Genomic DNA, 21,827 nt, shown 5'->3' with positions numbered 1-21,827 from the left:
AACAACAGAAGGGGAGGTCTGGAGAGGAGAGGGCATAAATCAGTGTGGCTTTAATGGACAGGGATGCTGTCTGAGAGGGTGGTCCGTATCGTGTGGTCAGAAGGAGAGTCTTGAGCTCATTGTGACTCATCATGTGATGTTGAGACATGATGGTCAAGTAATCTGCCATAAATCAATGTGGAGCAAGATTATGTAGACATTATGCTGCTGTAAATATTTGTATGTAGTAAACTTTACCACATTGGAAATATTAGATGGATTTAGAACATTAATTTCCATCTGTAATGCTGAAAAAGCACTTTTGGATATCCACATTAACATGCGGGACTTTCCCCCCCACAAACCAGTGAAAGGGTTGGTTTACCCAAAATATCATTCCAAACCCATAAGACTTTTGTTCATAAAACACAAATGAAGATATTATTAATGAAATCTGAGAGCTTTCTGTTCCTCCATTGACAGTCCACGCAACTACCACTTTGACACTTCAAAAAGTTCATAAAGATATTTCTAAAGAGACTCGATCGCTTTATATGACAGATTGAATTTAGGCTTTTATTCACATATAAACCTTTAATACATCAGTTGTGGTAAACAGAAGCTCAATCATGTTTGCTTGATGTGCGAGAACCAATGAGGTTTATTCTTGTGTGTTACGCAGCACGTTTGAGCTTCCGGAAGAACCAATGAGGTTTGTTCTCGTGCAGCAAGCAAGTACGGACTATCAATAAAGAGACAGAAATCTCTCAGATTTAATTTAAAAATATCTTTATTTGTGTTTCGAAGATGAATGAAAGTCTTACAGGTTTGTAACGACATGAGGGTAAGTAAATGATGACATTGTTTTAATTTTTGTGTAAATTAACCCTTTATGTACAAATATTTCACTGGTCATGTGACTCATGTCCTTCACAGTCCTGATTATCTACACAATGCTGAAACAAATACTGAACCCTAACCTAAACCCAAACCTTAAAGGGATAGTTCACCCAAAAATGAAAATTAGCCCATGATTTACTCACCCTCAAGCCATCCTACGTGTATATGACTTTCTTTTCTTTCTTTTTTTCAGAGGATAAAACAAAATCATAAATTAAGGGTGCGTTCACACTTGTAGTTCGGTTCGTTTGGTTCATTTGGTCCGGACCAAAGAAAAAAAAAAACATTTAGTCCTGGTCCGATTAGCATTCAGATTGGCAATTTTATCACCGAACCAAAAGATACCGAACCTAAAGGCACAGAGATACATTCACAACGTGATTGGTCGGATTTTATGACGTATTGCCTATTTTGAGACGGAACTTACCGAACATCCAAAACAATGCTGTTTTCTGAGGTAAATGCGGGAAGCTGAAAAGCTTGGCCAGCTGGAAACTCGTGAAGAGTTTATAAAATGTGTAAAGTATTCAAAACGGGGTAGAATCCCTCCGTCACACACAAACCATCTGCTGCATGGAGACGCACGTCTGATGCCTGTGATGGGCAAACTCGCGTCTATGACGACAAAAACCGACATGCGTGAGGATTCTGTCCATTTTAGAATCTCATCTTCCTGTTTTTGGTTCGGTTACATGTCTTTGGTCTGTGTTGCGTTCATATATCATTCGAACCGCACCAGAGTTTGTTTGGAAGCGGACCGAGACCCATCTTTTCAGCGGTCTCGGTGCGCTTGTTTGGTGCGCACCAGAGTTCGGATGGCAGCGTTCACATATGTTCAAATGAACCGCACTAACCGAGCAATCGCACCAGGGTTCGTTTTAATCGAACCAAACATGACAAGTGTGAACGCACCCTAACATACACGCTCCTAAAAAGCTTGTTCTTGTTAAAACACTTGGAAGTTAACCTCCAAACAATTGTCTTTAACACAGCTGGACTGAGGACAGTGAGCTGTCTGCATTCCTTCTAACCAAGAACTTTGTGTGTGTGTGTGTGTGTGTGTGTGTGTGTGTGTGTGTGTGTGGGTGTGTGGGTGTGTGTGGGTGTGTGTGTGCGTGGGTGTGTGTGTGTGTGTGTGTGTGTGTGGGTGTGTGTGGGTGGGTGAGGAGGGTTAGTTCACCCAAAAATTGCATTCACCCTTGCATCATTCACACACTATGATTTATGACTGTTCTCCTATGGATCACAAAATGGAAAATTTGTTGCCAGGCTGTCACTGGTCACTCTTTCATATACAAAACAATGTATTACATTTGTATTACAATGAATGGGAGCTTTAAAAAGCACAACAGCACAATGGAGTACCATAAAAATTGTTATGCAATGCACTATATTTGAGGTCTTTGTGTGAGATAAAAAGTTTTCAGAGTTCCCCTTTTTGTGTTAAATTAAGTCATTGGAACAACACGAGTGTGAGTAAATGATGACAGAATTAAAAATTCTGGGCTAAACTATCCCTTTAAGGTGTCTTTTTGTGTGTGAAAGTCTTGTTTGATCCTCTCAGAGTGTTACTAACTGTATGTTTTGTTTAAGGGCTGTGATGGGGGTGGATGTGGATCCTGATTTGGTTCATATGGAGATTCAAGACATCAGCGGTGGTAAGGGAGCGTATGTGTTTATAGAACAGTGCATTTTCATTCAATTCTACATACCGTAACAAACCACTACGATAGAGGGCAGATGGGATCTTTTGAGGCTTTCCTCATTCACACAAATCTCTTTCAGTGAATTCCTCCTTGCTGAGCTGTTTTGTGAGGCTTGTGTGTTCATGTGTATTAAAAGAGACCAGCCGTACAGATGCAAACTGTTGCACAGAGCTTCATCACACTCTAGCCAGTGAAGGTTAAACACTGACAGCCACATTGCAACCTACAAACACATACACTCAAACCCTAAGTGAGGTGAGAGTTGTGTTTAACCAGTATAAAAGATCACACTGGACACATACATCCAGCCCTTCTCCTGATAAATGAACTTTCATTTATTTATATTGGTTGGGTTTGTGTCACAAAGACAGATGCAGACCTCAAGTGTATTTGCTTTAGCTTAGTGGCTCTTTCAACCTCTCATAAGATGCTCCATGTTTTCTGTGTGTCTGAGTGTTTGTGTGTGTGTGTGGTGTGTGTGTAAACACATCTGACCTTGTGTGACAGAAGAAAAGCGTTCAGCTATTCTAATTGCTTTTTAATGAATTTCTCTGCTGTACTGCTTTGATTAACCATTCGTCCTCGTCAAGTAGTCTGCCCAGTTGTTTGCCTAAAATAAGAACAAAAAATAAAAACACTGAGAATGAGAGGAAACGACATTATGAGAATAGCATTTAAGTTCCCCAATTTGACCTTTTTAAACCTTTGGCCATGATTTTTGGAGCATGTATTCTCAATTGGTTGTCATTTTTAATGCATGTTCAGAGAAGTGATACACGTGTGTGTGTGTGTGTGTGTATTTTGTAGAGCTTGCTGAGCCAGCTATTGTGCGAGATGCTAAACAGAAAGTCCACGTCAACAGGGCTCCTCGGCACTGTTTTCCTTATAATTAATTTCCTGCCATTCTGGAGCAAAGCAATCTGTAACATGAGGCTTCAGCTAATTTTGTTAAAAGCACTTTTTGCAGATATCTTTTGCTCCATTTACCTCTGGAATGAAATCCAAAAGCCACATGATCAGACATAGAAATGAAAGTCCTTTCAAACTTTTGAGAGTCATATTTTTACCTTCACTTTCCTCTAACCCTTTGTGTGTGTGTGTGGGTGTGTGTGTGTGTGTGCTTCTGTCTTTCACCAGGATACCTTTATGTGACATGTCTCATCCAAAACTGCTCTGATAAAATGGTGACGGCACAGTTCTTGGGGAAGATTGACCACAATTCTCTCTCAGTGCAAGATGAATACATATTTGTAAAGGTAAAATGATGTTAGTGATGATGCTATTTAAGATATGTTTTCTATATGAATATATTCTAAAATGTAATTGATTCCTGTGATGGCAAAGTTGTATTAAAGCAGCCATTACTCTCGTCTTCAGTGTCACATGATCCTTCAGAAACCATTCTAATATGCTGATATGCTCAAGTAGCATTTCTTATTATCAGTGTTGCAAAAATTTGCGATGCTAAATGTCTTTGTTAAATTATTTATTGTGGATTCTTTAATAAATAAACAAACTCAAAATTCAAATGAAAATCCTTTATTTGTAATACATTTTTGTAACATTATAAACATGTAAGGGATAATGTACTTTTAGGCAGAAACAAACCCTGGTCAAGGTTTTATATTACACTAAAATACATTTATTTTGTTAAAATGACCTTCTGAATGCACATTTCGCCACTTATTACACAACTGCTTGCCATATAAATTAATGGATATGGATTTTAGTTCCCATTCAGTTGGTCACATTCGACGTACGTCGGACAGACCGACAAATAGGAATCCGAATACGTCTCCGTTCAGGGAACGAGGGTTACCTTTGTAACCGAGACGTTATTTTTAATGTTAATAAAAAATAACTGACTGCAGTATGTCATGACTGACCAATCAAAATAAAACATCTGACACACATGCACACACACACACACACACACACACACACACACACATATATATATATATATATATATATATATATATATATATATATATATACAGCTATGGAAAAAATTAAGAGACCACTTAACATTGATTTCTGAACTTGGAGTGGTCTCTTAATTTTTTCCATAGCTGTATATATGGGACTCCCTTGTCCCTTTGGCTGATATTGAGAGAGCTGATAAGTGCTAGACCTCATGGGCAATTCACGGCTCAGTGAATGTTTTCAGAAGTGCAAAGCTGGCCTTTTTTTCTCAACAGCATAGCAGTCTATTTTCACATGTAAAGACATCTCTAAAGCAAATGCAGCTACAGCTGTAGCATTTCAATTGCTGGGAGTTTTTTAAGCTTTCATTTTGCTTTTGAGGAAAATTTCTCATTAGAGTGCTGAAGTGAACGATACACTCTATTAAGTTTAGATGTGATTTAAGAATTGATTAATCAGATTTGTCTAGACATTGTTTGTCAGGACACACATATCAAAATTATTGTTAATCCTGTATATGACAAGCTAATATGAAATGTCCACAAGATTGGCAATAATTTTGTTCTCACATACTTCATTTTGACATGCAGTATTGCTTTTTCTTCTTTTCTGTTTTTTTCCTCTTTTTATCTCCTTTGTTCTTTTTTTCTTCTATATTTAATTACTTTTTCTGATCTTTAATAATTAGACAGTAACTCAAGGACATTTACTCTTGTTTTGTATTAATTTCTCCCACTCCCCCACCCCCTTTCACCTGTTCAGTTGCTTTTTGAAGGGATTGCAGCTGTTGAAAAGGAATTCAGATAATGCCCTTCAGAAACAGGACTACAATGTGTGAAATGTTTGTGTTCGGTCAGAGGCACGCTGATGCAGACTAGACACAGTTCATGTGAACTATAGAGAGTTTGTACAAGAAACCAACAGATTAGTGCTAGTAGACACTGAATCAATTGGGATAATACCAGCCAGGTAAAATCGACAGTGTGAATTCAGACTGAGTGGTTTGTCTCAAAATTGCTGATGGTGAGGACATGACTCCACCATTGGGATAGTGAAATAAAAACTGCACTGGTAAACAAAATAAACACACTGTCTTTCTTTTCTTTTTTAGGTAACTACAGGAAATCGCACCAAGTATTATGTCTCATACCGGAGGAATGAATTTGTTCAAATGAGATTCCCTAAATACGCCCTTCCAAAGGTACAGTCCTCAAAAATGTGCCTGTTAAATGAACAATATTTACTCTGAAATCCCTTGTGTAGTTTTGGGTTGTATTTTTTACAAAAATATTTGTCATATACTTAAGACGAGAAAAAAAAATAAATAAATTTTGACTTCAGAATTATATTCTATAAAACACTTTTTGTGCTGATCATACTGTGCAGATGTAATGCAAAGTGATGAGGCATTTTTTACTGTTTATTCTCATTAAAGCTAATGCATCATCATTTTTCTGATTTAACACCAACAGCATGATTGCAAGTGTGATATTGCTTTTATACAGCAGTTCAATAAACAAGAAGTTAATATTAAGTAGCCTACCTTTTGAGTAATATTTTAGACACAGCTGCATCTGCAAATAACACACAACAGGGGTGTTTAGTTATTAAATCTTCTAATTGGTTGAGTAAATGATTAAATGGCTGACTCATAAAAGCAGTCAATTGATTCATTGCTGAATGAATCAGAGTTTAAATAATTCAGTTAAATGTTTGAGTCAATGACTCAATCATAAAAATGGTCACTTGTCACCACCTACTGTTGTACTGATGTAACCTGCAAAAATAATCCACTACTAATGCACAGACTGACAGCATATTTAGAACTAGCAATCACAGACAAACAGACAGAAACAAACCGTGAAACTTTTATATAATGTCAAATATCCCAAGATTTATTTAAATGCTTCTTGAATTTTCATATAGTGCAGCAGTATCATGTGCGTGTATAGTTTTGTGCATGAAGTTACTGATGCTTTTGTCATGAAATATGTATTAAATGTGAATTACTGTTTGAAGGTGGTTATTGTTCTTTTATCAACTGCAGCTGTTGAGGATTACACTTTAAAGCCATAGAGTGACTATGAGGTATTGCGACAATATGTATGAACTGAAGAGCGCAGTTGGTGTCTAGCAGTGAAAGACTACACCATTACAACCCAGATGTGGGTTTAACCTACTGAGGAGCTGTGATGTATGGCAGTAATATGCTGGCGAAAGAAGACAGCTGGCTAAGGGTTACAGCTGATGACTGACCAGGCTGTCTGTGGCTCTAACCCAAGGGAGTGCTTCAGTAAAATGCTGGCTGACTGTAATTGAATAACATTGATTTGAGTGGAGGCCAGGGGGGCCTGCTTCATGTATATTTCACCTCAGAGACAGAAAGAAAGGCAGGGAAAGGAGAGAGGCTGTAGGGCAGCTGCTGTCAATGGCATTTGTAACTATGCCAACCACTGATTCACTGTGACAGAGTGAAAGAGAGAGATAGAGAGAGAGAAAAGTGTAAGAGAAAGAGTATTACTAAGAAAGATGTTCCAGATTACCAGGCATTCACCTTAATGGCAAAAGATAAAAGCTTTAATTTTAATTACTGTAAATGTTGAACACGCTATAGATTTATTTGCTCAGTGCCTTTAAGTGCATATGCGAAGGCTTTCGTGAAAATTTTGAATGGATGTATTTATCTTTTCCCTTACATGGTGTCATTTTGGGGGTTAAAGCAATATTGATGTTTTTCCCCCTCTCTAGACCCTCTTTTCTCTGCTCTTTTAGTTGCATGTCGCTTGACTGAGCAGATAGGTCAAATTTTAGACACCCGGTTCAAGAACCCAGAGGAGAGCAGGAGTGTGTGAGAGAGAAATGGGGTTGGCTGGTGTTGTGCCCATATTTTCCACAGTGAATAATTGAAAACCTTTTGAAAAATGCAAAACCCAATTCCAGTATGCAGTCGCAGATCTCGTCTGAAGTCCCTTTCTTTACGTTATGGATTAATGATGGTCCTAGGCTCCAGCTGGACGATTTGTTTGTTGTAACACACCTAGGGCACTAAATGGCTAAGCACCACTAAACTTTCTACTCTTCCTCTCTTTTCCTTCTCTCATTCTTTGTCTTTCTACTTTTAAGGCTCGTCTCAATGATTTTATTTTTTTAATTTGCAAGAAAGTAAAGCCTGCTAAATCTGAATTAAGATTTGAAGATTAGGGGAATGAATAGTCATTATGCTGTTTTTTTATAAAAAGATTGTGGGAAAAGTTGAAGGAAAAATTCTTATGTTGTTATATTCTTGTACCCTTAAGTTGTTCTAAAATTGTAGGACTTTCTTCTGTAGAACACAAAAGAATTTGTCGTTTGTTTGTTTTTTAGGGGATATAGATATAGAGGTGCTGGTCATGTAATTAGAATATCATCAGAAAGTTGATTTATTTCACTAATTCCATTCAAAAAGAGAAACTTGTATTTTATATTCATTTATTACACACAGACTGATATATTTCAAATGTTTATTTATTTATTTATTTTAATTTTGATGATTATAACTGACAACTAAGGAAAATCCCAAATTCAGTATCTCAGAAAATTAGAATATTGTGAAAAGGTTCATTATAGAAGACACCTGATGCCACACTCTAATCAGCTAATTAACTCAAAACACCTGCAAAGGCCTTTAAATGGTCTCTCAGTCTAGTTCTGTAAGCTACACAATCATGGGGAAGACTGCTGACTTGACAGTTGTCCAAAAGATGACCATTGACACCTTGCACAAGGAGGGCAGGACACAAAAGGTCATTGCAAAAGAGGCTGGCTGTTCACAAAGCTCTGTGTCCAAGCACATGAATAGAGAGGCGAAGGGAAGGAAAAGATGTGGTAGAAAAAAGTGTACAAGCAATAGGGATAACCGCAACCTGGAGAGGATTGTGAAACAAAACCCATTCAAAAATGTGGGGGAGATTCACAAAGAGTGAACTGCAGCTGGAGTCAGTGCTTCAAGAACCACTACGCACAGACGTATGCAAGACATGGGTTTCAGCTGTCGCATTCCTTGTGTCAAGCCACTCTTGAACAACAGACGGCGTCAGAAGCGTCTCGCCTGGGCTAAATAATAAAAAGAACTGGACTGCTGCTGAGTGGTCCAAAGTTATGTTCTCTGATGAAAGTAAATTTTGCATTTCCTTTAGAAATCAGGGTCCCAGAGTCTGGAGGAAGAGAGGAGAGGCACACAATCCACGTTGCTTGAGGTCCAGTGTAAAGTTTCCACAGTCAGTGATGGTTTGGGGTGCCATGTCATCTGCTGGTGTTGGTCCACTGTGTTTTCTGAGGTCCAAGGTCAACGCAGCTGTATACCAGGAAGTTTTAGAGCACTTCAAGCTTCCTGCTGCTGACCAACTTTACGGAGATGCAGATTTCATTTTCCAACAGGACTTGGCACCTGCACACAGTGCCAAAGCTACCAGTACCTGCTTTAAGGACCATGGTATCTCTGTTCTTAATTGGCCAGCAAACTCGCCTGACCTTAACCATAGAAAATCTATGGGGTATTGTGAAGAGGAAGATGCGATATGGAAGACCCAACAATGCAGAAGAGCAGAAGGCCACTATCAGAGCAACCTGGGCTCTCATAACACCTGAGCAGTGCCACAGACTGATCGACTCCATGCCACGCCGCATTGCTGCAGTAATTCAGGCAAAAGGAGCACCAACTAAGTATTGAGTGCTGTACACGCTCATGCTTTTCATATTCATACTTTTCAGTTGGCTAAGATTTCTTGGTCTTAAGTAATATTCTAATTTTCTGAGATACTGAATTTGGGATTTTCCTTAGTTGTCAGTTATAATCATCAAAATTAAAAGAAATAAACATTTGAAATATACCAGTCTGTGTGTAATGAATGAATATAATATACAAGTTTCACTTTTTGAATGGAATTAGTGAAATAAATTTTGAATTTGAATTAGTGAAAACAAACTTTTTGATGATATTCTAATTATTTATTTATTTATTTAACATGTATGTGTGTGTATATATATATATATATATATATATATATATATATAAAATGAAGGTAGGAGTTTTATTTTTGGATAAACTATCCCTGGATGAAAACGCATAGTACTCTATGTTTTAGTATGACATTCATTAATCTCAGCCTATGTAAAAGTAAAATGAACAAATTTCAGGAGGCGTATTTCAATCTTCTTGATCTCCAATTAAGAACTGAACACTTTTGCTGAACACAAAAGAAGATATTTTAAAGAATGTTGATGGTAGCCATCGACTTCCATAGTATTTTTTTTTCCACTACGGAAATCAATGGCTACCATAAACTGTTTGATTTCCAACATTCTTGAAAATATCTTAGAATGAAACTCATGCAGGTTTTGAACAACTTGAGGGTGAGTAAATGATGACAGAATTTTGATTTTTGGATGAACTATCCCTTTAATTGAACTTGAAAAACTACAATATTCCGGAGAATTTAACTTTATGGTGCTTCTGTAATGTTGCAGGCCTGCTTCAAATGTTTTAGCCTAGGCAAATGTTGGTATTGCAGTCGAATTGCAATCCCCCTAACCACACAAAATCACTTAAAAAGGACCCAGTATTCTTTTACTTTCTGAAGCAGTGAATAGAAACAAACAATACTATTGATTTTGGCCAATTAAGACCTGTTTCTCCGCTTCAAGAATGTGGCAGCATGACCAGAATTCAAATGCACCACTATTGAAACACAATGAATCCACCAGACACAGAGAAATTATATATATATATATATATATATATATATATATATATATATATATATATATATATATATATATATATATATATATATATAATATAATATAAATAGACCTTTAAAAGGATAGCATGTTTTTCCATCCATCTGACTATTGTACTGTAACCCATACCATCTTTTTTTTTTTTCTTATACATAGACACTCAGTCAGCCTGCCAATAATACACTCAGGGACTGTGGCTGTAGGCAGAGACAGAAATGTCCTGCAGCTGTGTCATGGCTGATAGGGGTCCTGTGCCTGCTGTCAGAGACAGATGGATAGTGCTGTCTTAAGTTCTGATAATACTGTTATCAGTACTGGGGTCCTGAGTGTCCTGCCACACAGCATGATAGACAAAGACAGGACAGATCCATCCATGCAGTGTTTTAAAATATAAGATCTTTAACTAAAAGTGCTTTATAGTGTTAGTTTTATCCTATTACTTTGTTGTTCTTGTTGCTGTTTGTGTGCTGATTTAGATGATCTAATAATCCACATTTAAAACTTCCACTCTCCCCAGGGGAACTTTCAGCAGCTGTGTTTCACAGCAATGACTTCATTGTCTTGTGTAAGCCTTGGTTGAAAGATGACCTCATTGTTAAAATTTTAATTCACAACTAACTAAAAAGATGATGAGCTGTTCATATTTGACCCCAAAACAACAGACAAGACTTACATTGCAGTTCTAGACAAGAGGCGTGTTCAGTACCATCTACAAATCTGATAAAAAAAATTAAATCTCTTGGGTATTACAATTTGTGATTGACTGTTTCCAGATGTCATCATGAACCTCATGACAGCTAGGATCAGTAAAAGGATAAATTCAATTTGAAATAATATCTGGAAAGCCATGTACACATTTACATTCCCCTCTATATAAGAGCTTCTCTGAAATTAAATATTTGCTTTCATTTCATCAGAATAGTCAAAGTCTTCTGGGAAAATTGGTACTTTTCAGAAGTGTTTGTGTGTGGATATAGGAAGATATTTTAGGAAGAAGGAGAACATAGGGACGAATCAACATTAGAAGATTCCATAATGGTGTGTTGGAAGTTGAAGTTTTTTTGTTGTGGTTGTTGGATTTAAAGCCAAGATTTTCTGACTTGGGTTTATAATAATAAGAACTTCATAATAAGTTGTAATTGTGGTACCATTTTGTTTGTATGCATTTTGTTTTAGTGTTGATATAAATAGTGATAAAGCGTGCCAGAAAACAACTCATTTAGCTGGGTTATGACAAGACAGACCAAATCACATTTCCTGTCATGCTCTGTGGCACCAAAAGAATTATAAAACTAATGTTCATCATTATGTTGTATTAGCACTAGAAAAGGGAAGTGAATAAGGCAGAGAAATATGAGAAAAAAATTGTCTGGCAAGCCTAATTTCCAAAGGTGAAATTTCCAGAATGACTCGAATGCAGCAGATATAAGACATACACTTTTTATACTGTATATGTAGAGTGGACTTATTACTCATAAAGTTGCAGTTTTTGTACCTATCATGATTTCTTATGTAGAAGCTGCATGTACAATAATGTTACTTAGTCCAAATGGACATGCGCACACACAAGTAGTAATCGTTGCTCTTCAAGTTTGTTACTTTATCCTTATTGTTCTTATTCTTGTCCCTACAATTCTCCCAGTAAACAGGTGTTGTGTAACTGACCTCTCACAGAAGGGATTCAGTGCCACTAAACTGCTGTTAGTGGGACATAAGTGAGAAATAGCCTTAAAATTTGGTCTCTGAAGCACATTAAAGCTACTCAGCGCTTAAGGGACTTTGCTAGCTCTTCACTTAAGTTCTTATGAATGAATTCAGCTGGGGGCATGAGCTTGTACCCTTCATCTTTGTGCCTAAATTAATGCGACCCACTTTCACTTTATCAGCAAGAACAACATGGTGGCAAACTCGCCCGACCTGACCCAGTCATTGCCACAGCACCCGGATGCATACTGCTAAGTTACCAAAACTCAGGAGCTTAGTGTTGATTCTGTATTTTAAGGCAAACCAGAGGAGCTAATTATACGACGGATTTATTAATTGTTCATGGTTTAATTTCATCTAAATCTGTCCCCGTACAGTTTATGTTCAAACTTAGTTTTTCACAGCAGCTCAAAATAAACTTTTAATTTCAAAGCAACGAAGTATAATCACCATGTAATTATATGCAGCACTGTATTGTTGTTGTTTTATGTAAGCTCAAGTGAAGCATCAAGCTTTTTGTCTCTCTTCACACAAAGACACTCTGCAAAGAATTACATTGTTAATTATTTGTACCTGCTGAGAAAACTGAATCTGTGATTTGCATTGAACTTATTTCATTTTTGTCCTTGCATGTTCTAATCTCCTTGTGTGGTATCTTTCTGCTTTTCTCTCTTTTTGTGCAGAATGTGCGAATTGTGAGTACAGACGAGAATCAGGTATTCCTGGCTCTTCAAGAGTGGTATCAGACGGACACGTACAACCTCTACCAGTCAGATCCGCAGGGAGTCTATTACTCCATTGTGCTGGAGAACGTCCGCAGCACCAAGCAGCCTGAAGAGAATGTCCTCATCGACATCCTGGAGGTCAACATTTCACCCCACACAGTCCCTGTGTAATACAAGGCAGTGTGGGCTTCACATCACACTTTATGCGTAATGAACTTAAAAGAGCTCAGCTGTATTAAAGCTTACATGACTGTGTGCATTCAAATGGATAGAGACCTTTACCTATAACACTCTACAAAAACACACACATAAAAGTGGAGGTGATGTCTAGTAAGCCTTCAGACATATTCACTCACTCATTATTCATAGCCAGTAGCATGCTTTAATAAATAAGTGATTCTAGGAAGCTGATGTCCCTGTGCTACTAAAACAAGCTTGATCTAACACAGTTTCTTAGAGAGTTGTGACTTAATAACATTTTACAGCTTCTTTACAGGAACTGAGAGATACTGAGGAATACCGCATCTTTTGTGTATGTGTGTGTGTGTATTTTTCAGGTTCGTGGCATCAAGGGCGTATTCTTAGCCAATCAAAAAGTAGATGGAAAAGTGATGACTCTCATCACCTACAACAAAGGCAGGGACTGGGAACCACTGGCTCCTCCTACAACTGATATGAATGGCAAACCTGTCAGTTGCAAGCAGGTAAATATATCTGCTCATTCCTCATTCCAGCTTCCATTCCAACATTTCAAATAGTCTTTTGCAATTCTGTTTATCTACCAGTGCTACATTAACTTTCTAGCCTTTGCATCCATTTTATTTGTGTAGGACTGAGTTTCTCAATACAATGAAAGTTAAGCAGAATAATCAGTGTTTCGTTTTGTTTATAAGCCTCTTTTACCTTTCAGTTTTTGTCAAATGGATTTCTCAAAAATATTATTGACATATGATATTATAAATATACTACAATTCAAAAGTTTGGGGTCAGCAGTCTTTTGAAATTAAGAAATTAATTATTTTATTCAACAAGGATGCATTAAAGGTGCCATCGAATGAAAAATTGAATTTACCTCGGCATAGATGAATAACAAGAGTTCAGTACATGGAAATGACATACAGTGAGTCTCAAACACCATTGTTTCCTCCTTGTTATGTAAATATCATTTGTTCAAAAGACCTCAGAAGAACAGGCGAATCTCAACATAACACCGACTTATGTAACAGTCGGGATCATTAATATGTACGCCCCCAATATTTGCATATGCCAGCTCATGTTTAAGGCATTAGACAAGGGCAGCCAGTATCAACGTCTGGAGCAGCACAGCCGAATCATCAGACTAGGTAAGCAAACAAGGACAACAGCGAAAAATGGCAGATGGAGCGATAATAACTGACATGATCCATGATATTTTTAGTGATATTTGTAAATTGTCTTTCTAAATGTTTCGTTAGCATGTTGCTAATGTACTGTTGAATGTGGTTAAAGTTACCATCGTTTCTTACTGTATTCACGGAGACAAGAGCCGTCGCTATTTTCATTTTTAAACACTTGCAGTCTGTATAATTTATAAACACAACTTTCTTTATAAATCTCTCCAGCAGTGTGTAATGTTAGCTTTAGCCAAGGAGCACAGCCTCAAACTCATTCAGAATCAAATGTAAACATCCAAATAAATACTATACTCACTGGAATCGATGCATGCATGCAGCATGAATGACGAACACTTTGTAAAGATTCATTTTGAGGGTTATATTAGCTGTGTGAACTTTGTTTATGCTGGTTAAGGCAGTCGAGAGTTCGGGGGCGGGGGAGCATGAGATGTAAAGGGGCCGCGCACTGAATCGGTGCATACATAATTATGGCTCAAAATAGGCAGTTAAATTAATTTAAAAAATCTATGGGGTATTTTGAGCTGAAACTTCACAGACACGTTCAGGGGGACACCTTAGACTTATATTACATTTTGTTAAAACTGGTTCTAGGGCACCTTTAAATGTTCAAAAGTGACAAAAGACTTTTACAGAAATTATATATCTATTTAAAATAAATGTGGTTCCTTTAAACTTTCTATTTATCAAAGAATCCATGGTTTCTGCCAAAATATTAAGCAGCACAACTGTTTTCAACTTTGAAAATATGAAAGAATGTTTCAGCAAATCAGCACGTTAGAATGATTTCTGAAGGATCATGTGACACTGAAGACTGGAGTAATGATGCTGAAAATTCAGCTTTGCTGTCACAGGAATAAATTACATTTTAAAATATATAATAGGGTTACCTATAATAGTTTTATAATACTATTTCACAGTATAACTCTTCAAATAAATGCAACATTGGTGAGCAAATGACGATAAGAGACTTTTTTCAAAAACATTAAAAAATCTTACTGTTCCTATTGAATACTAGTATAAATAATATGCCTATGAACTAAAAACTAAAATGCAAACACCACATTTGATTTAAATATAATTGTGCAGATGTAATTTTCCCATCAATTCATTGCATATTCATTCAGTCACCAACAAAATCATGACTTTATTTCAGTATACAGCTACAGATACATATCCAGCCCACATTCTGCTTTTTTCCTCTTCAAGATGATTGTACCGCAACTGTCTCAGACACAGACATGAAGTCATTGACCCCTGGATCTGACTCATCTCCCACTGTTTGCGGTTGTGGGTTGGTGGGCAGAGCAAAAGATCTGAATCATCAATCTACACACACATATCCACAGGGCTTACTCTTTACACACTCACACACACACACACAGCCAGAGATATGTATCATTATAAATGTCCATTTTAAACAGTGTGACTGGTAGATGGCCATCAATTAATAGACAGATATGGTTTCTGGCAAACATGAGACAAGACAAGACAAGATACATATCAGAAGCTAGCAGAGTTGAAAGGACATATATCGACTTCTCTCTCCTTTCCTGTCTGTCTAGCCAACCTTCTCACATCTGTCCCATCTCTCAGCCCTCCGTTTGACATGTCATTTTTCCTATTGTTCTCCTCTCCTGCACAATCTCTCTACAATTCTCTCTCATTTTTATTGCTCATCTCCCATTTTTACCCATTTCTTCTTCTTCTTTTTTTATTACAACCCTTTTTGAGGTTTTTGACACTTGAAATATGCTTTATATTCTTGCTTTGATCCATCCTTTATTCCGTATGTTATATAGTGTGACTTGTGAAGTGGTTATAAATTATGGGCTCCTTACTGTAGAACTTTGACTGTCATTTGTGTGTGTTAAAGCAAAGTGGTTTTGTGTGTTTGTCAGTGAGTCCAGATTCTCTACTAACTGCAGACATTATGTAAAACACTGATTGGTGATTCATCTGTTGTTTAATCACATTGGCATGATTGCCTATACATATAGATACCAAAAGAGAGTAATATATTTTTCTTTGCCTCTGCTTCTCTGTCTAGCCTGACTGTCACCTCCATCTCCACTTGCGATGGGCTGACAGCCCGTACGTATCTGGAACCGTCCACACTAAAGATTCTGCCCCAGGCCTCATAATGGGTGCAGGTCAGTCTCCATGGCAACTATAACCTATTGTCACCGTAGTGTTGAGGAGCCCAAAAACTCAAATCAAATGAAACTCTGTACTGCTCAACTTTTCAATTATAAGAAATAATTATAGTCCAGATCCAAATCTACACTGCAGCATGCTTAGAGAAATTATGATAGTGTGTAGAAAGCAGACTATTTCTTCACAAAAACAGGAAAGGAATGCTGAGAAGTATTTTTAGAAGGAAAATTGAATGTGATGTACCATATAAAGAAAAAAAGTGAACCTTGCTTTTGAGTCTTCCCCATCCCCCTCATTTCTGAGTGCTGTGCAAAGCCATTGAGTCCATACTGAGGCACAAAAGGAGGCAGGCACAGATATATGAAATATTTCCTCTTTATTGCCACGAGGTTCATGGGGAATTGAAGACAATACATTAATGTTCTTGAATCCAAGGCTAGAGCTGTTGCCAGTTCACAAGGTCATAAAGTCTGTCCATTCCCTCAGGGTTACAGACATGTACACACACACAAAAACACAGACAGTGTCACACTGCCTTCTTCATTCTTGACTTATTTCACTTACTAACAAACATGAGTAGTTAGAGAGCCCTTCGGCCTCTGGTTTTAAGAGTTATCAACACATTGCAGCTAGTTATCAACATGTGCTGCAATTTGTTGTATTGTAATCATTTATATTGTAATTATATTGTAATCATTTGTAAACGTAAACAAAAAGCCCTGGGTATACTTCGTTTTTTGTCGAATGCACTGCCTTGCAAAGTATACTTCATTTTACTCGTTCACAGGCGTTCGATGCATGTGTCGTTTTGAGCAATATCTTTGTATTCTTTCATGCTAGAGTTGTACAAATCTTTGCACAGTCTCTCGTCTATGTAGGCCTCCATTGTCACTGTATAGCTTGCATGCGTTCTGGTCTGTTTGTTTTTCTTCGACTACCTTGTGAATCGACAACCCCAGGGCACAGTTGCCACCTTGTGGATAAAGTAATTATTGCGAAAAAATGAAATGCTCATGTGCGACCTGCACATACAAAGTTACAAAACATGCCAGTGCGCATACAGTACGTGCTCAGTACGTACTCTTCTGATGATGAAATACGTGTCCTGCGCTGTACACTGACCCTCGCGTACACGTAAAAAGTAAAGTATACTTTGGGCTAAACACTGACAGAGACTGACAGAAGAAGAGTAGTAAACACTGTGAACACTGTGAGTATGGGTACATATAGAGCAGATATTGAGCACCAAGTCTCCATCAAAATCCAGCTTTCTCTTGCTATCATTGTGCCAGTCTCTCAGTAAAATGTTCAGATCTAACTAGTTCTCAGCCTTTGATCCCCAACAGCCTCCAGGTTTCTCGCAGTTTCACTAAATAGCTCGCTCACGTTTACTCCTCCCTCTCTCTTAAAATCATACAAAGTGAGAAAATTGCTGCTTTGCTCCAAGTTAAAAAGAAGAAAATTAAAGTGTCTTTCTCTCTCTCTGTATTCATGTGAAGATATTCTGTGTGTATCTTCTCTTCAGGTAACCTTGGGTCTCAGTTGGTTGAATATAAAGAGGAGATGTACATCACCTCAGACTGTGGCAAGACCTGGAGACAGGTAAGAACGAACACCGAGAAGAGACGAATGATCTGCAAAGTTGTTTTACAATGACTACTGGTGTCAGAAAAAATGCTTCATCATAGATTCTTCTGTGACTTGTCACGAATCTTTAGTTTTGCAACACCCACCTTTTTCCAAGAGACTTGGTTCGGTTTGCCCTTTGAATTCAGATCTCTGTTCCTCTTGTTCCCATTCTGCCCAATTTTATTTGACACCCTCTCATTTGCTGCCATTTCACTGCTCATTATGTGGCAGACTCATCTCTCTTAATCTGTCTTAATGTCCTTTCAGTGATTTTCGGGATTGCCTCTCATTTGATCAACTGTATTTTTCTCTAATGACATTGAATCTTGATTATGATATTTATGATGATGAACTTAAAATGCCTTTAAGTGTTTTTATTTCATTTGCTCACTCTAGGTTTTTGAAGAAGAGCATCATATTCTCTATCTGGATCATGGCGGTGTCATTGTGGCCATTAAGGACACTTCAATCCCTTTAAAAATACTCAAGTAAGATCATTTGTTTCTGTAATGTATTGTCTGGACAAATTATATTGTAATAATTTGTAAACATAAACAAAACACCAACAAAGACTGACAGAAGAACTTCTAAAAAGAGAAGTGTAGTAGTAAACACTGAACACTGTGAACAGAGTCAGACTTCAGCATTCAAGACTTTCCTTCCCTGGCTTTTGCTGACCTGACTGTGCTGGTAATCCTTTGAGTGAATGCTTTAAGAGGCTCATTTGGCTTTGGAGGGCTCTTCAGACCACCATGAGTTCTCGAGCAGCCTAAATCTCTTCTTCTGCAAAGGGTTGGTAAAAGCCAACCCTTTGTCCATATAATATGAAGTGATTCACATACTAGATATCAAGTTCACCTTCCTTCACAAATGTGAGTAAAAAGGAACCATATAAAGATCAAAGAGAAAATCATTACCATCTCTCACATACGCCTTGAAGCCTTTCATCGGCGTTGAGTCTTGGCTGTACAAACAACTGCTTCTGTCAGGATAAGACTGAATGCTTGTAGTGCTTATGCTGGCTTGTAGCCTACAAACTCTCACATCCACACTGTGAGAATCAATGGCAACTGAATGATATTTTTAGATAACAGGATGTTCACAATGTTTCTATAGGAAAGAAATGAATGATGTTTCACACTTATAGTAAATTTTAAAAGATTTTATGAAACTGATCATTTTCATATTTGACAATAGTTCATATGATATATGATATATTATAAAATGGTTAGTTCCTGTCCTTGATTCTGATTGGTCAATAGCTGTGTTTTATTCACGATAAAACACGGCTATGACCACCCAACAGTTCTGTGTATCACTACACAACACACTTAGCAACCACTCTTAGCAACGTAAACTGTTTGTTATCAATTGATATTGTTCATTGAAGCTTACTGTATTATGTAGAAGAGTATTGTGAGAAAAAGATTGAGTGAACGAGTTTATTACCTGCATTCAGATTAGCATTAGCATTTTCCTTCAGGTCAGTCCTATGTTCATAATAAAAAATCTGTTTAAATGTCCAATGTATCATCTTGTCCTTTTAACATTTAAGGGGTTTTCCCGTGACCAGCAGTGCTAGTCAAAGCATTTGTCGGTTGTGTCTTGTTCCGTGTTCACAACAATTCAGTCTTTTCAACATAAAAGTCTTCGCTACTGACTGACACACTCATAAAGACAGTCTTTGCCACCATCTAATGGCGTGAAAATGTAACTTCTGTTGCTGTTCACGGTCAGGGACCACTTTTTCTGGCAGAAGGAAGGCTTTTATTGAAAGTTTATTTCATAAAAGTTGCACTGATACATATTTCTGGCTTTAATATTTGTATTGTGTGGTAACCATTTTATAAAAGCAATAAGGTACGAGAGGCTGTGCTGTATCGTGAATAAGTCACGGCTGAAGGGGTTGCAGGCACTCCACTTCACGTCATGCCTAACAACAGCCTTCAGCCGTGACTTATACACGATACAGTACAGCCTCTCGTATCGTATTGCTTACATATACAACTTCCTTTTTTCGGATGTATACTGCTAATACAACATCACGTCAAACATTTTTGTTCTAGATTCAGCATAGATGAAGGACAAACGTGGAGCATCCACAACTTCACCAGCACTTCTGTTTTTGTGGATGGACTTCTGAGCGAACCTGGAGATGAGACACTGGTTATGACGTGAGTATGAGTATGTCCTGTGAAAATTAAACGGCAGTTACTATTCCACCTTAAAGGGATAGTTCACCCAAAACTGAAGATTCTGTCATTTTTTACTTAACCTCATGTTGTTTCAAACCTCTATGATTCTCTGGAACATAAAATAACATATTTTGAGGAATGTTTTGAGATCCTGTATTGTTTTGGATCCCGTTGGCTTTAAATGTGTGGACAAAAACAGCCGTACAATTTTGGAACATTATGAGGGTAAGCAGATCTTCATTTTTGGGTGAATTATCCATTTAGGACTGTTATCCTGTGTTGGTTTTATGACCTTTAGGACAAAATATGGATTTTTCAGTCATTTTGTTTGTGCTGAGTGAGCATGATCCCGACCTTAAGGTCAGGCTTTTAGTCCATCACAAGCTGAATATTCCTTGCAGAACTTAATTTAAGGAAGTATACTTATAAATTTGGACATACTAAATGTAAAGCAAAATGTAGATCTCAGATATGCATTTTTAATTGTTCTTGACACCTATGCACTGATTTCCCAAAAGCACAGATACAGGGTTCCACCTTGTGGTGGTGAACAGTGCTTTATTTGAGATTAAGTGGAGAGCATCTTCCCATAGACCCCAAACAGCAGGTGGTCTCTATATTATAAAGAGGCTTCCCTTCTGATAAAGGCAATGCGATATTCAAAGTCTTCATTAAAGAGGCCCCTGCTCATTAGTAACACGCTGCTTATGAGTGAATTCATGTCTCTGTCCATTCGTTTGCTCCATTACCAAGATGCATAATTGGGTAGAGAATGTGTTGTGACTTGACGTCAGAGTTACACTCCTATAGTCTCGCTTTTCAGTACAAGGGATGAATGGCTTTTGTTTCAACATTTGCTACTTGAAGCATAATTAGATGTTTATTGATGGAGGGATGGATTAATGGATGAAGGATTATGTTTGTAATGGATGAAGGATTATGTTTATTTATATTTACTGTTATGGACAGGGTATTTGGCCACATAAGTTACCGTTCGGATTGGGAGCTGGTGAAGGTGGATTTCCGTCAGTCGTTTCCCAGACAGTGCACAGAAGCTGATTATGACTCATGGAAACTCACTGACCTACAGGTAATATCAGGCTGTTTTCTCTAGTTACGGCATGTTCAAAGACAATAGAAGGTGAATCAAAGTGCTGTAACTAATTTAATCTCATGAGAAGAAATAAGAAAAGTTATGAGGACCATTTAAACAAACATGGAAAATAATAATAATATAAGCCATATCTACGTCAATGTTTTATTTTCTGTTATGGAAATAGATTTTTATTTGTGTTATCCATTAACCACTTTGGAAACATTTTACTATAAGGTCCCATTAGTTAATGTATTAATTAGCATTAAGCAACAATAAACAATATATTTGTTACAGTATTTCATCTTTGTTAATGTTAGTTAGTTAATAATAATAAAAATAAAGCTTTTCATTTTTAGTTCATGTTGGCTTAGGTTCATTAAATAATATTAACAGATACAAATTTGATACTAATAATGTATTAGCAAATGTTGACAAAGATTAATAAATGCTTTAGAAGTACTTTTCATTGTTAGTTCATGTTAAAGGGATAGTTGACCCAAAAATGAAAATGTCATAATTTACTCATCCTCAAAGTTTCTTTCTTCTGTTTATATTTTGAAGGATTTTCATTTTGAGTGAACTATCCCTTTAATTAATGTTAACCAATGGAACTTTATTGTAAAGTGTTACCACTAATTTTC

At 37.2% G+C, this 21,827-nt stretch overlaps 1 protein-coding gene across 6 annotated transcripts in view; it reads left to right on the top strand.

The window, feature by feature from the left end:
• Positions 1–21,827, top strand: part of sorcs2 (sortilin-related VPS10 domain containing receptor 2) — a 217,239-nt gene that overhangs the window by 183,587 nt on the left and 11,825 nt on the right. For all 6 annotated transcript variants that reach the window (XM_067402170.1, XM_067402171.1, XM_067402169.1 and 3 more), the window contains 10 exons: positions 2,473–2,537; positions 3,723–3,841; positions 5,623–5,712; positions 12,677–12,856; positions 13,276–13,422; positions 16,160–16,262; positions 17,792–17,868; positions 18,292–18,383; positions 19,962–20,069; positions 21,060–21,180. In XM_067402170.1, coding sequence (XP_067258271.1) covers positions 2,473–2,537; positions 3,723–3,841; positions 5,623–5,712; positions 12,677–12,856; positions 13,276–13,422; positions 16,160–16,262; positions 17,792–17,868; positions 18,292–18,383; positions 19,962–20,069; positions 21,060–21,180 — 1,102 coding nt within the window. The remainder of the gene's footprint in view (positions 1–2,472; positions 2,538–3,722; positions 3,842–5,622; positions 5,713–12,676; positions 12,857–13,275; positions 13,423–16,159; positions 16,263–17,791; positions 17,869–18,291; positions 18,384–19,961; positions 20,070–21,059; positions 21,181–21,827) is intronic.

Source organism: Chanodichthys erythropterus, chromosome 11, assembly GCF_024489055.1.
Source record: "Chanodichthys erythropterus isolate Z2021 chromosome 11, ASM2448905v1, whole genome shotgun sequence".
In the NCBI taxonomy this organism is placed as follows: Eukaryota; Metazoa; Chordata; class Actinopteri; order Cypriniformes; family Xenocyprididae; genus Chanodichthys; species Chanodichthys erythropterus.
The sequence above is the reverse complement of the archived record's forward strand: the minus strand, read 5'-3'. Positions and strand labels throughout refer to the sequence as shown.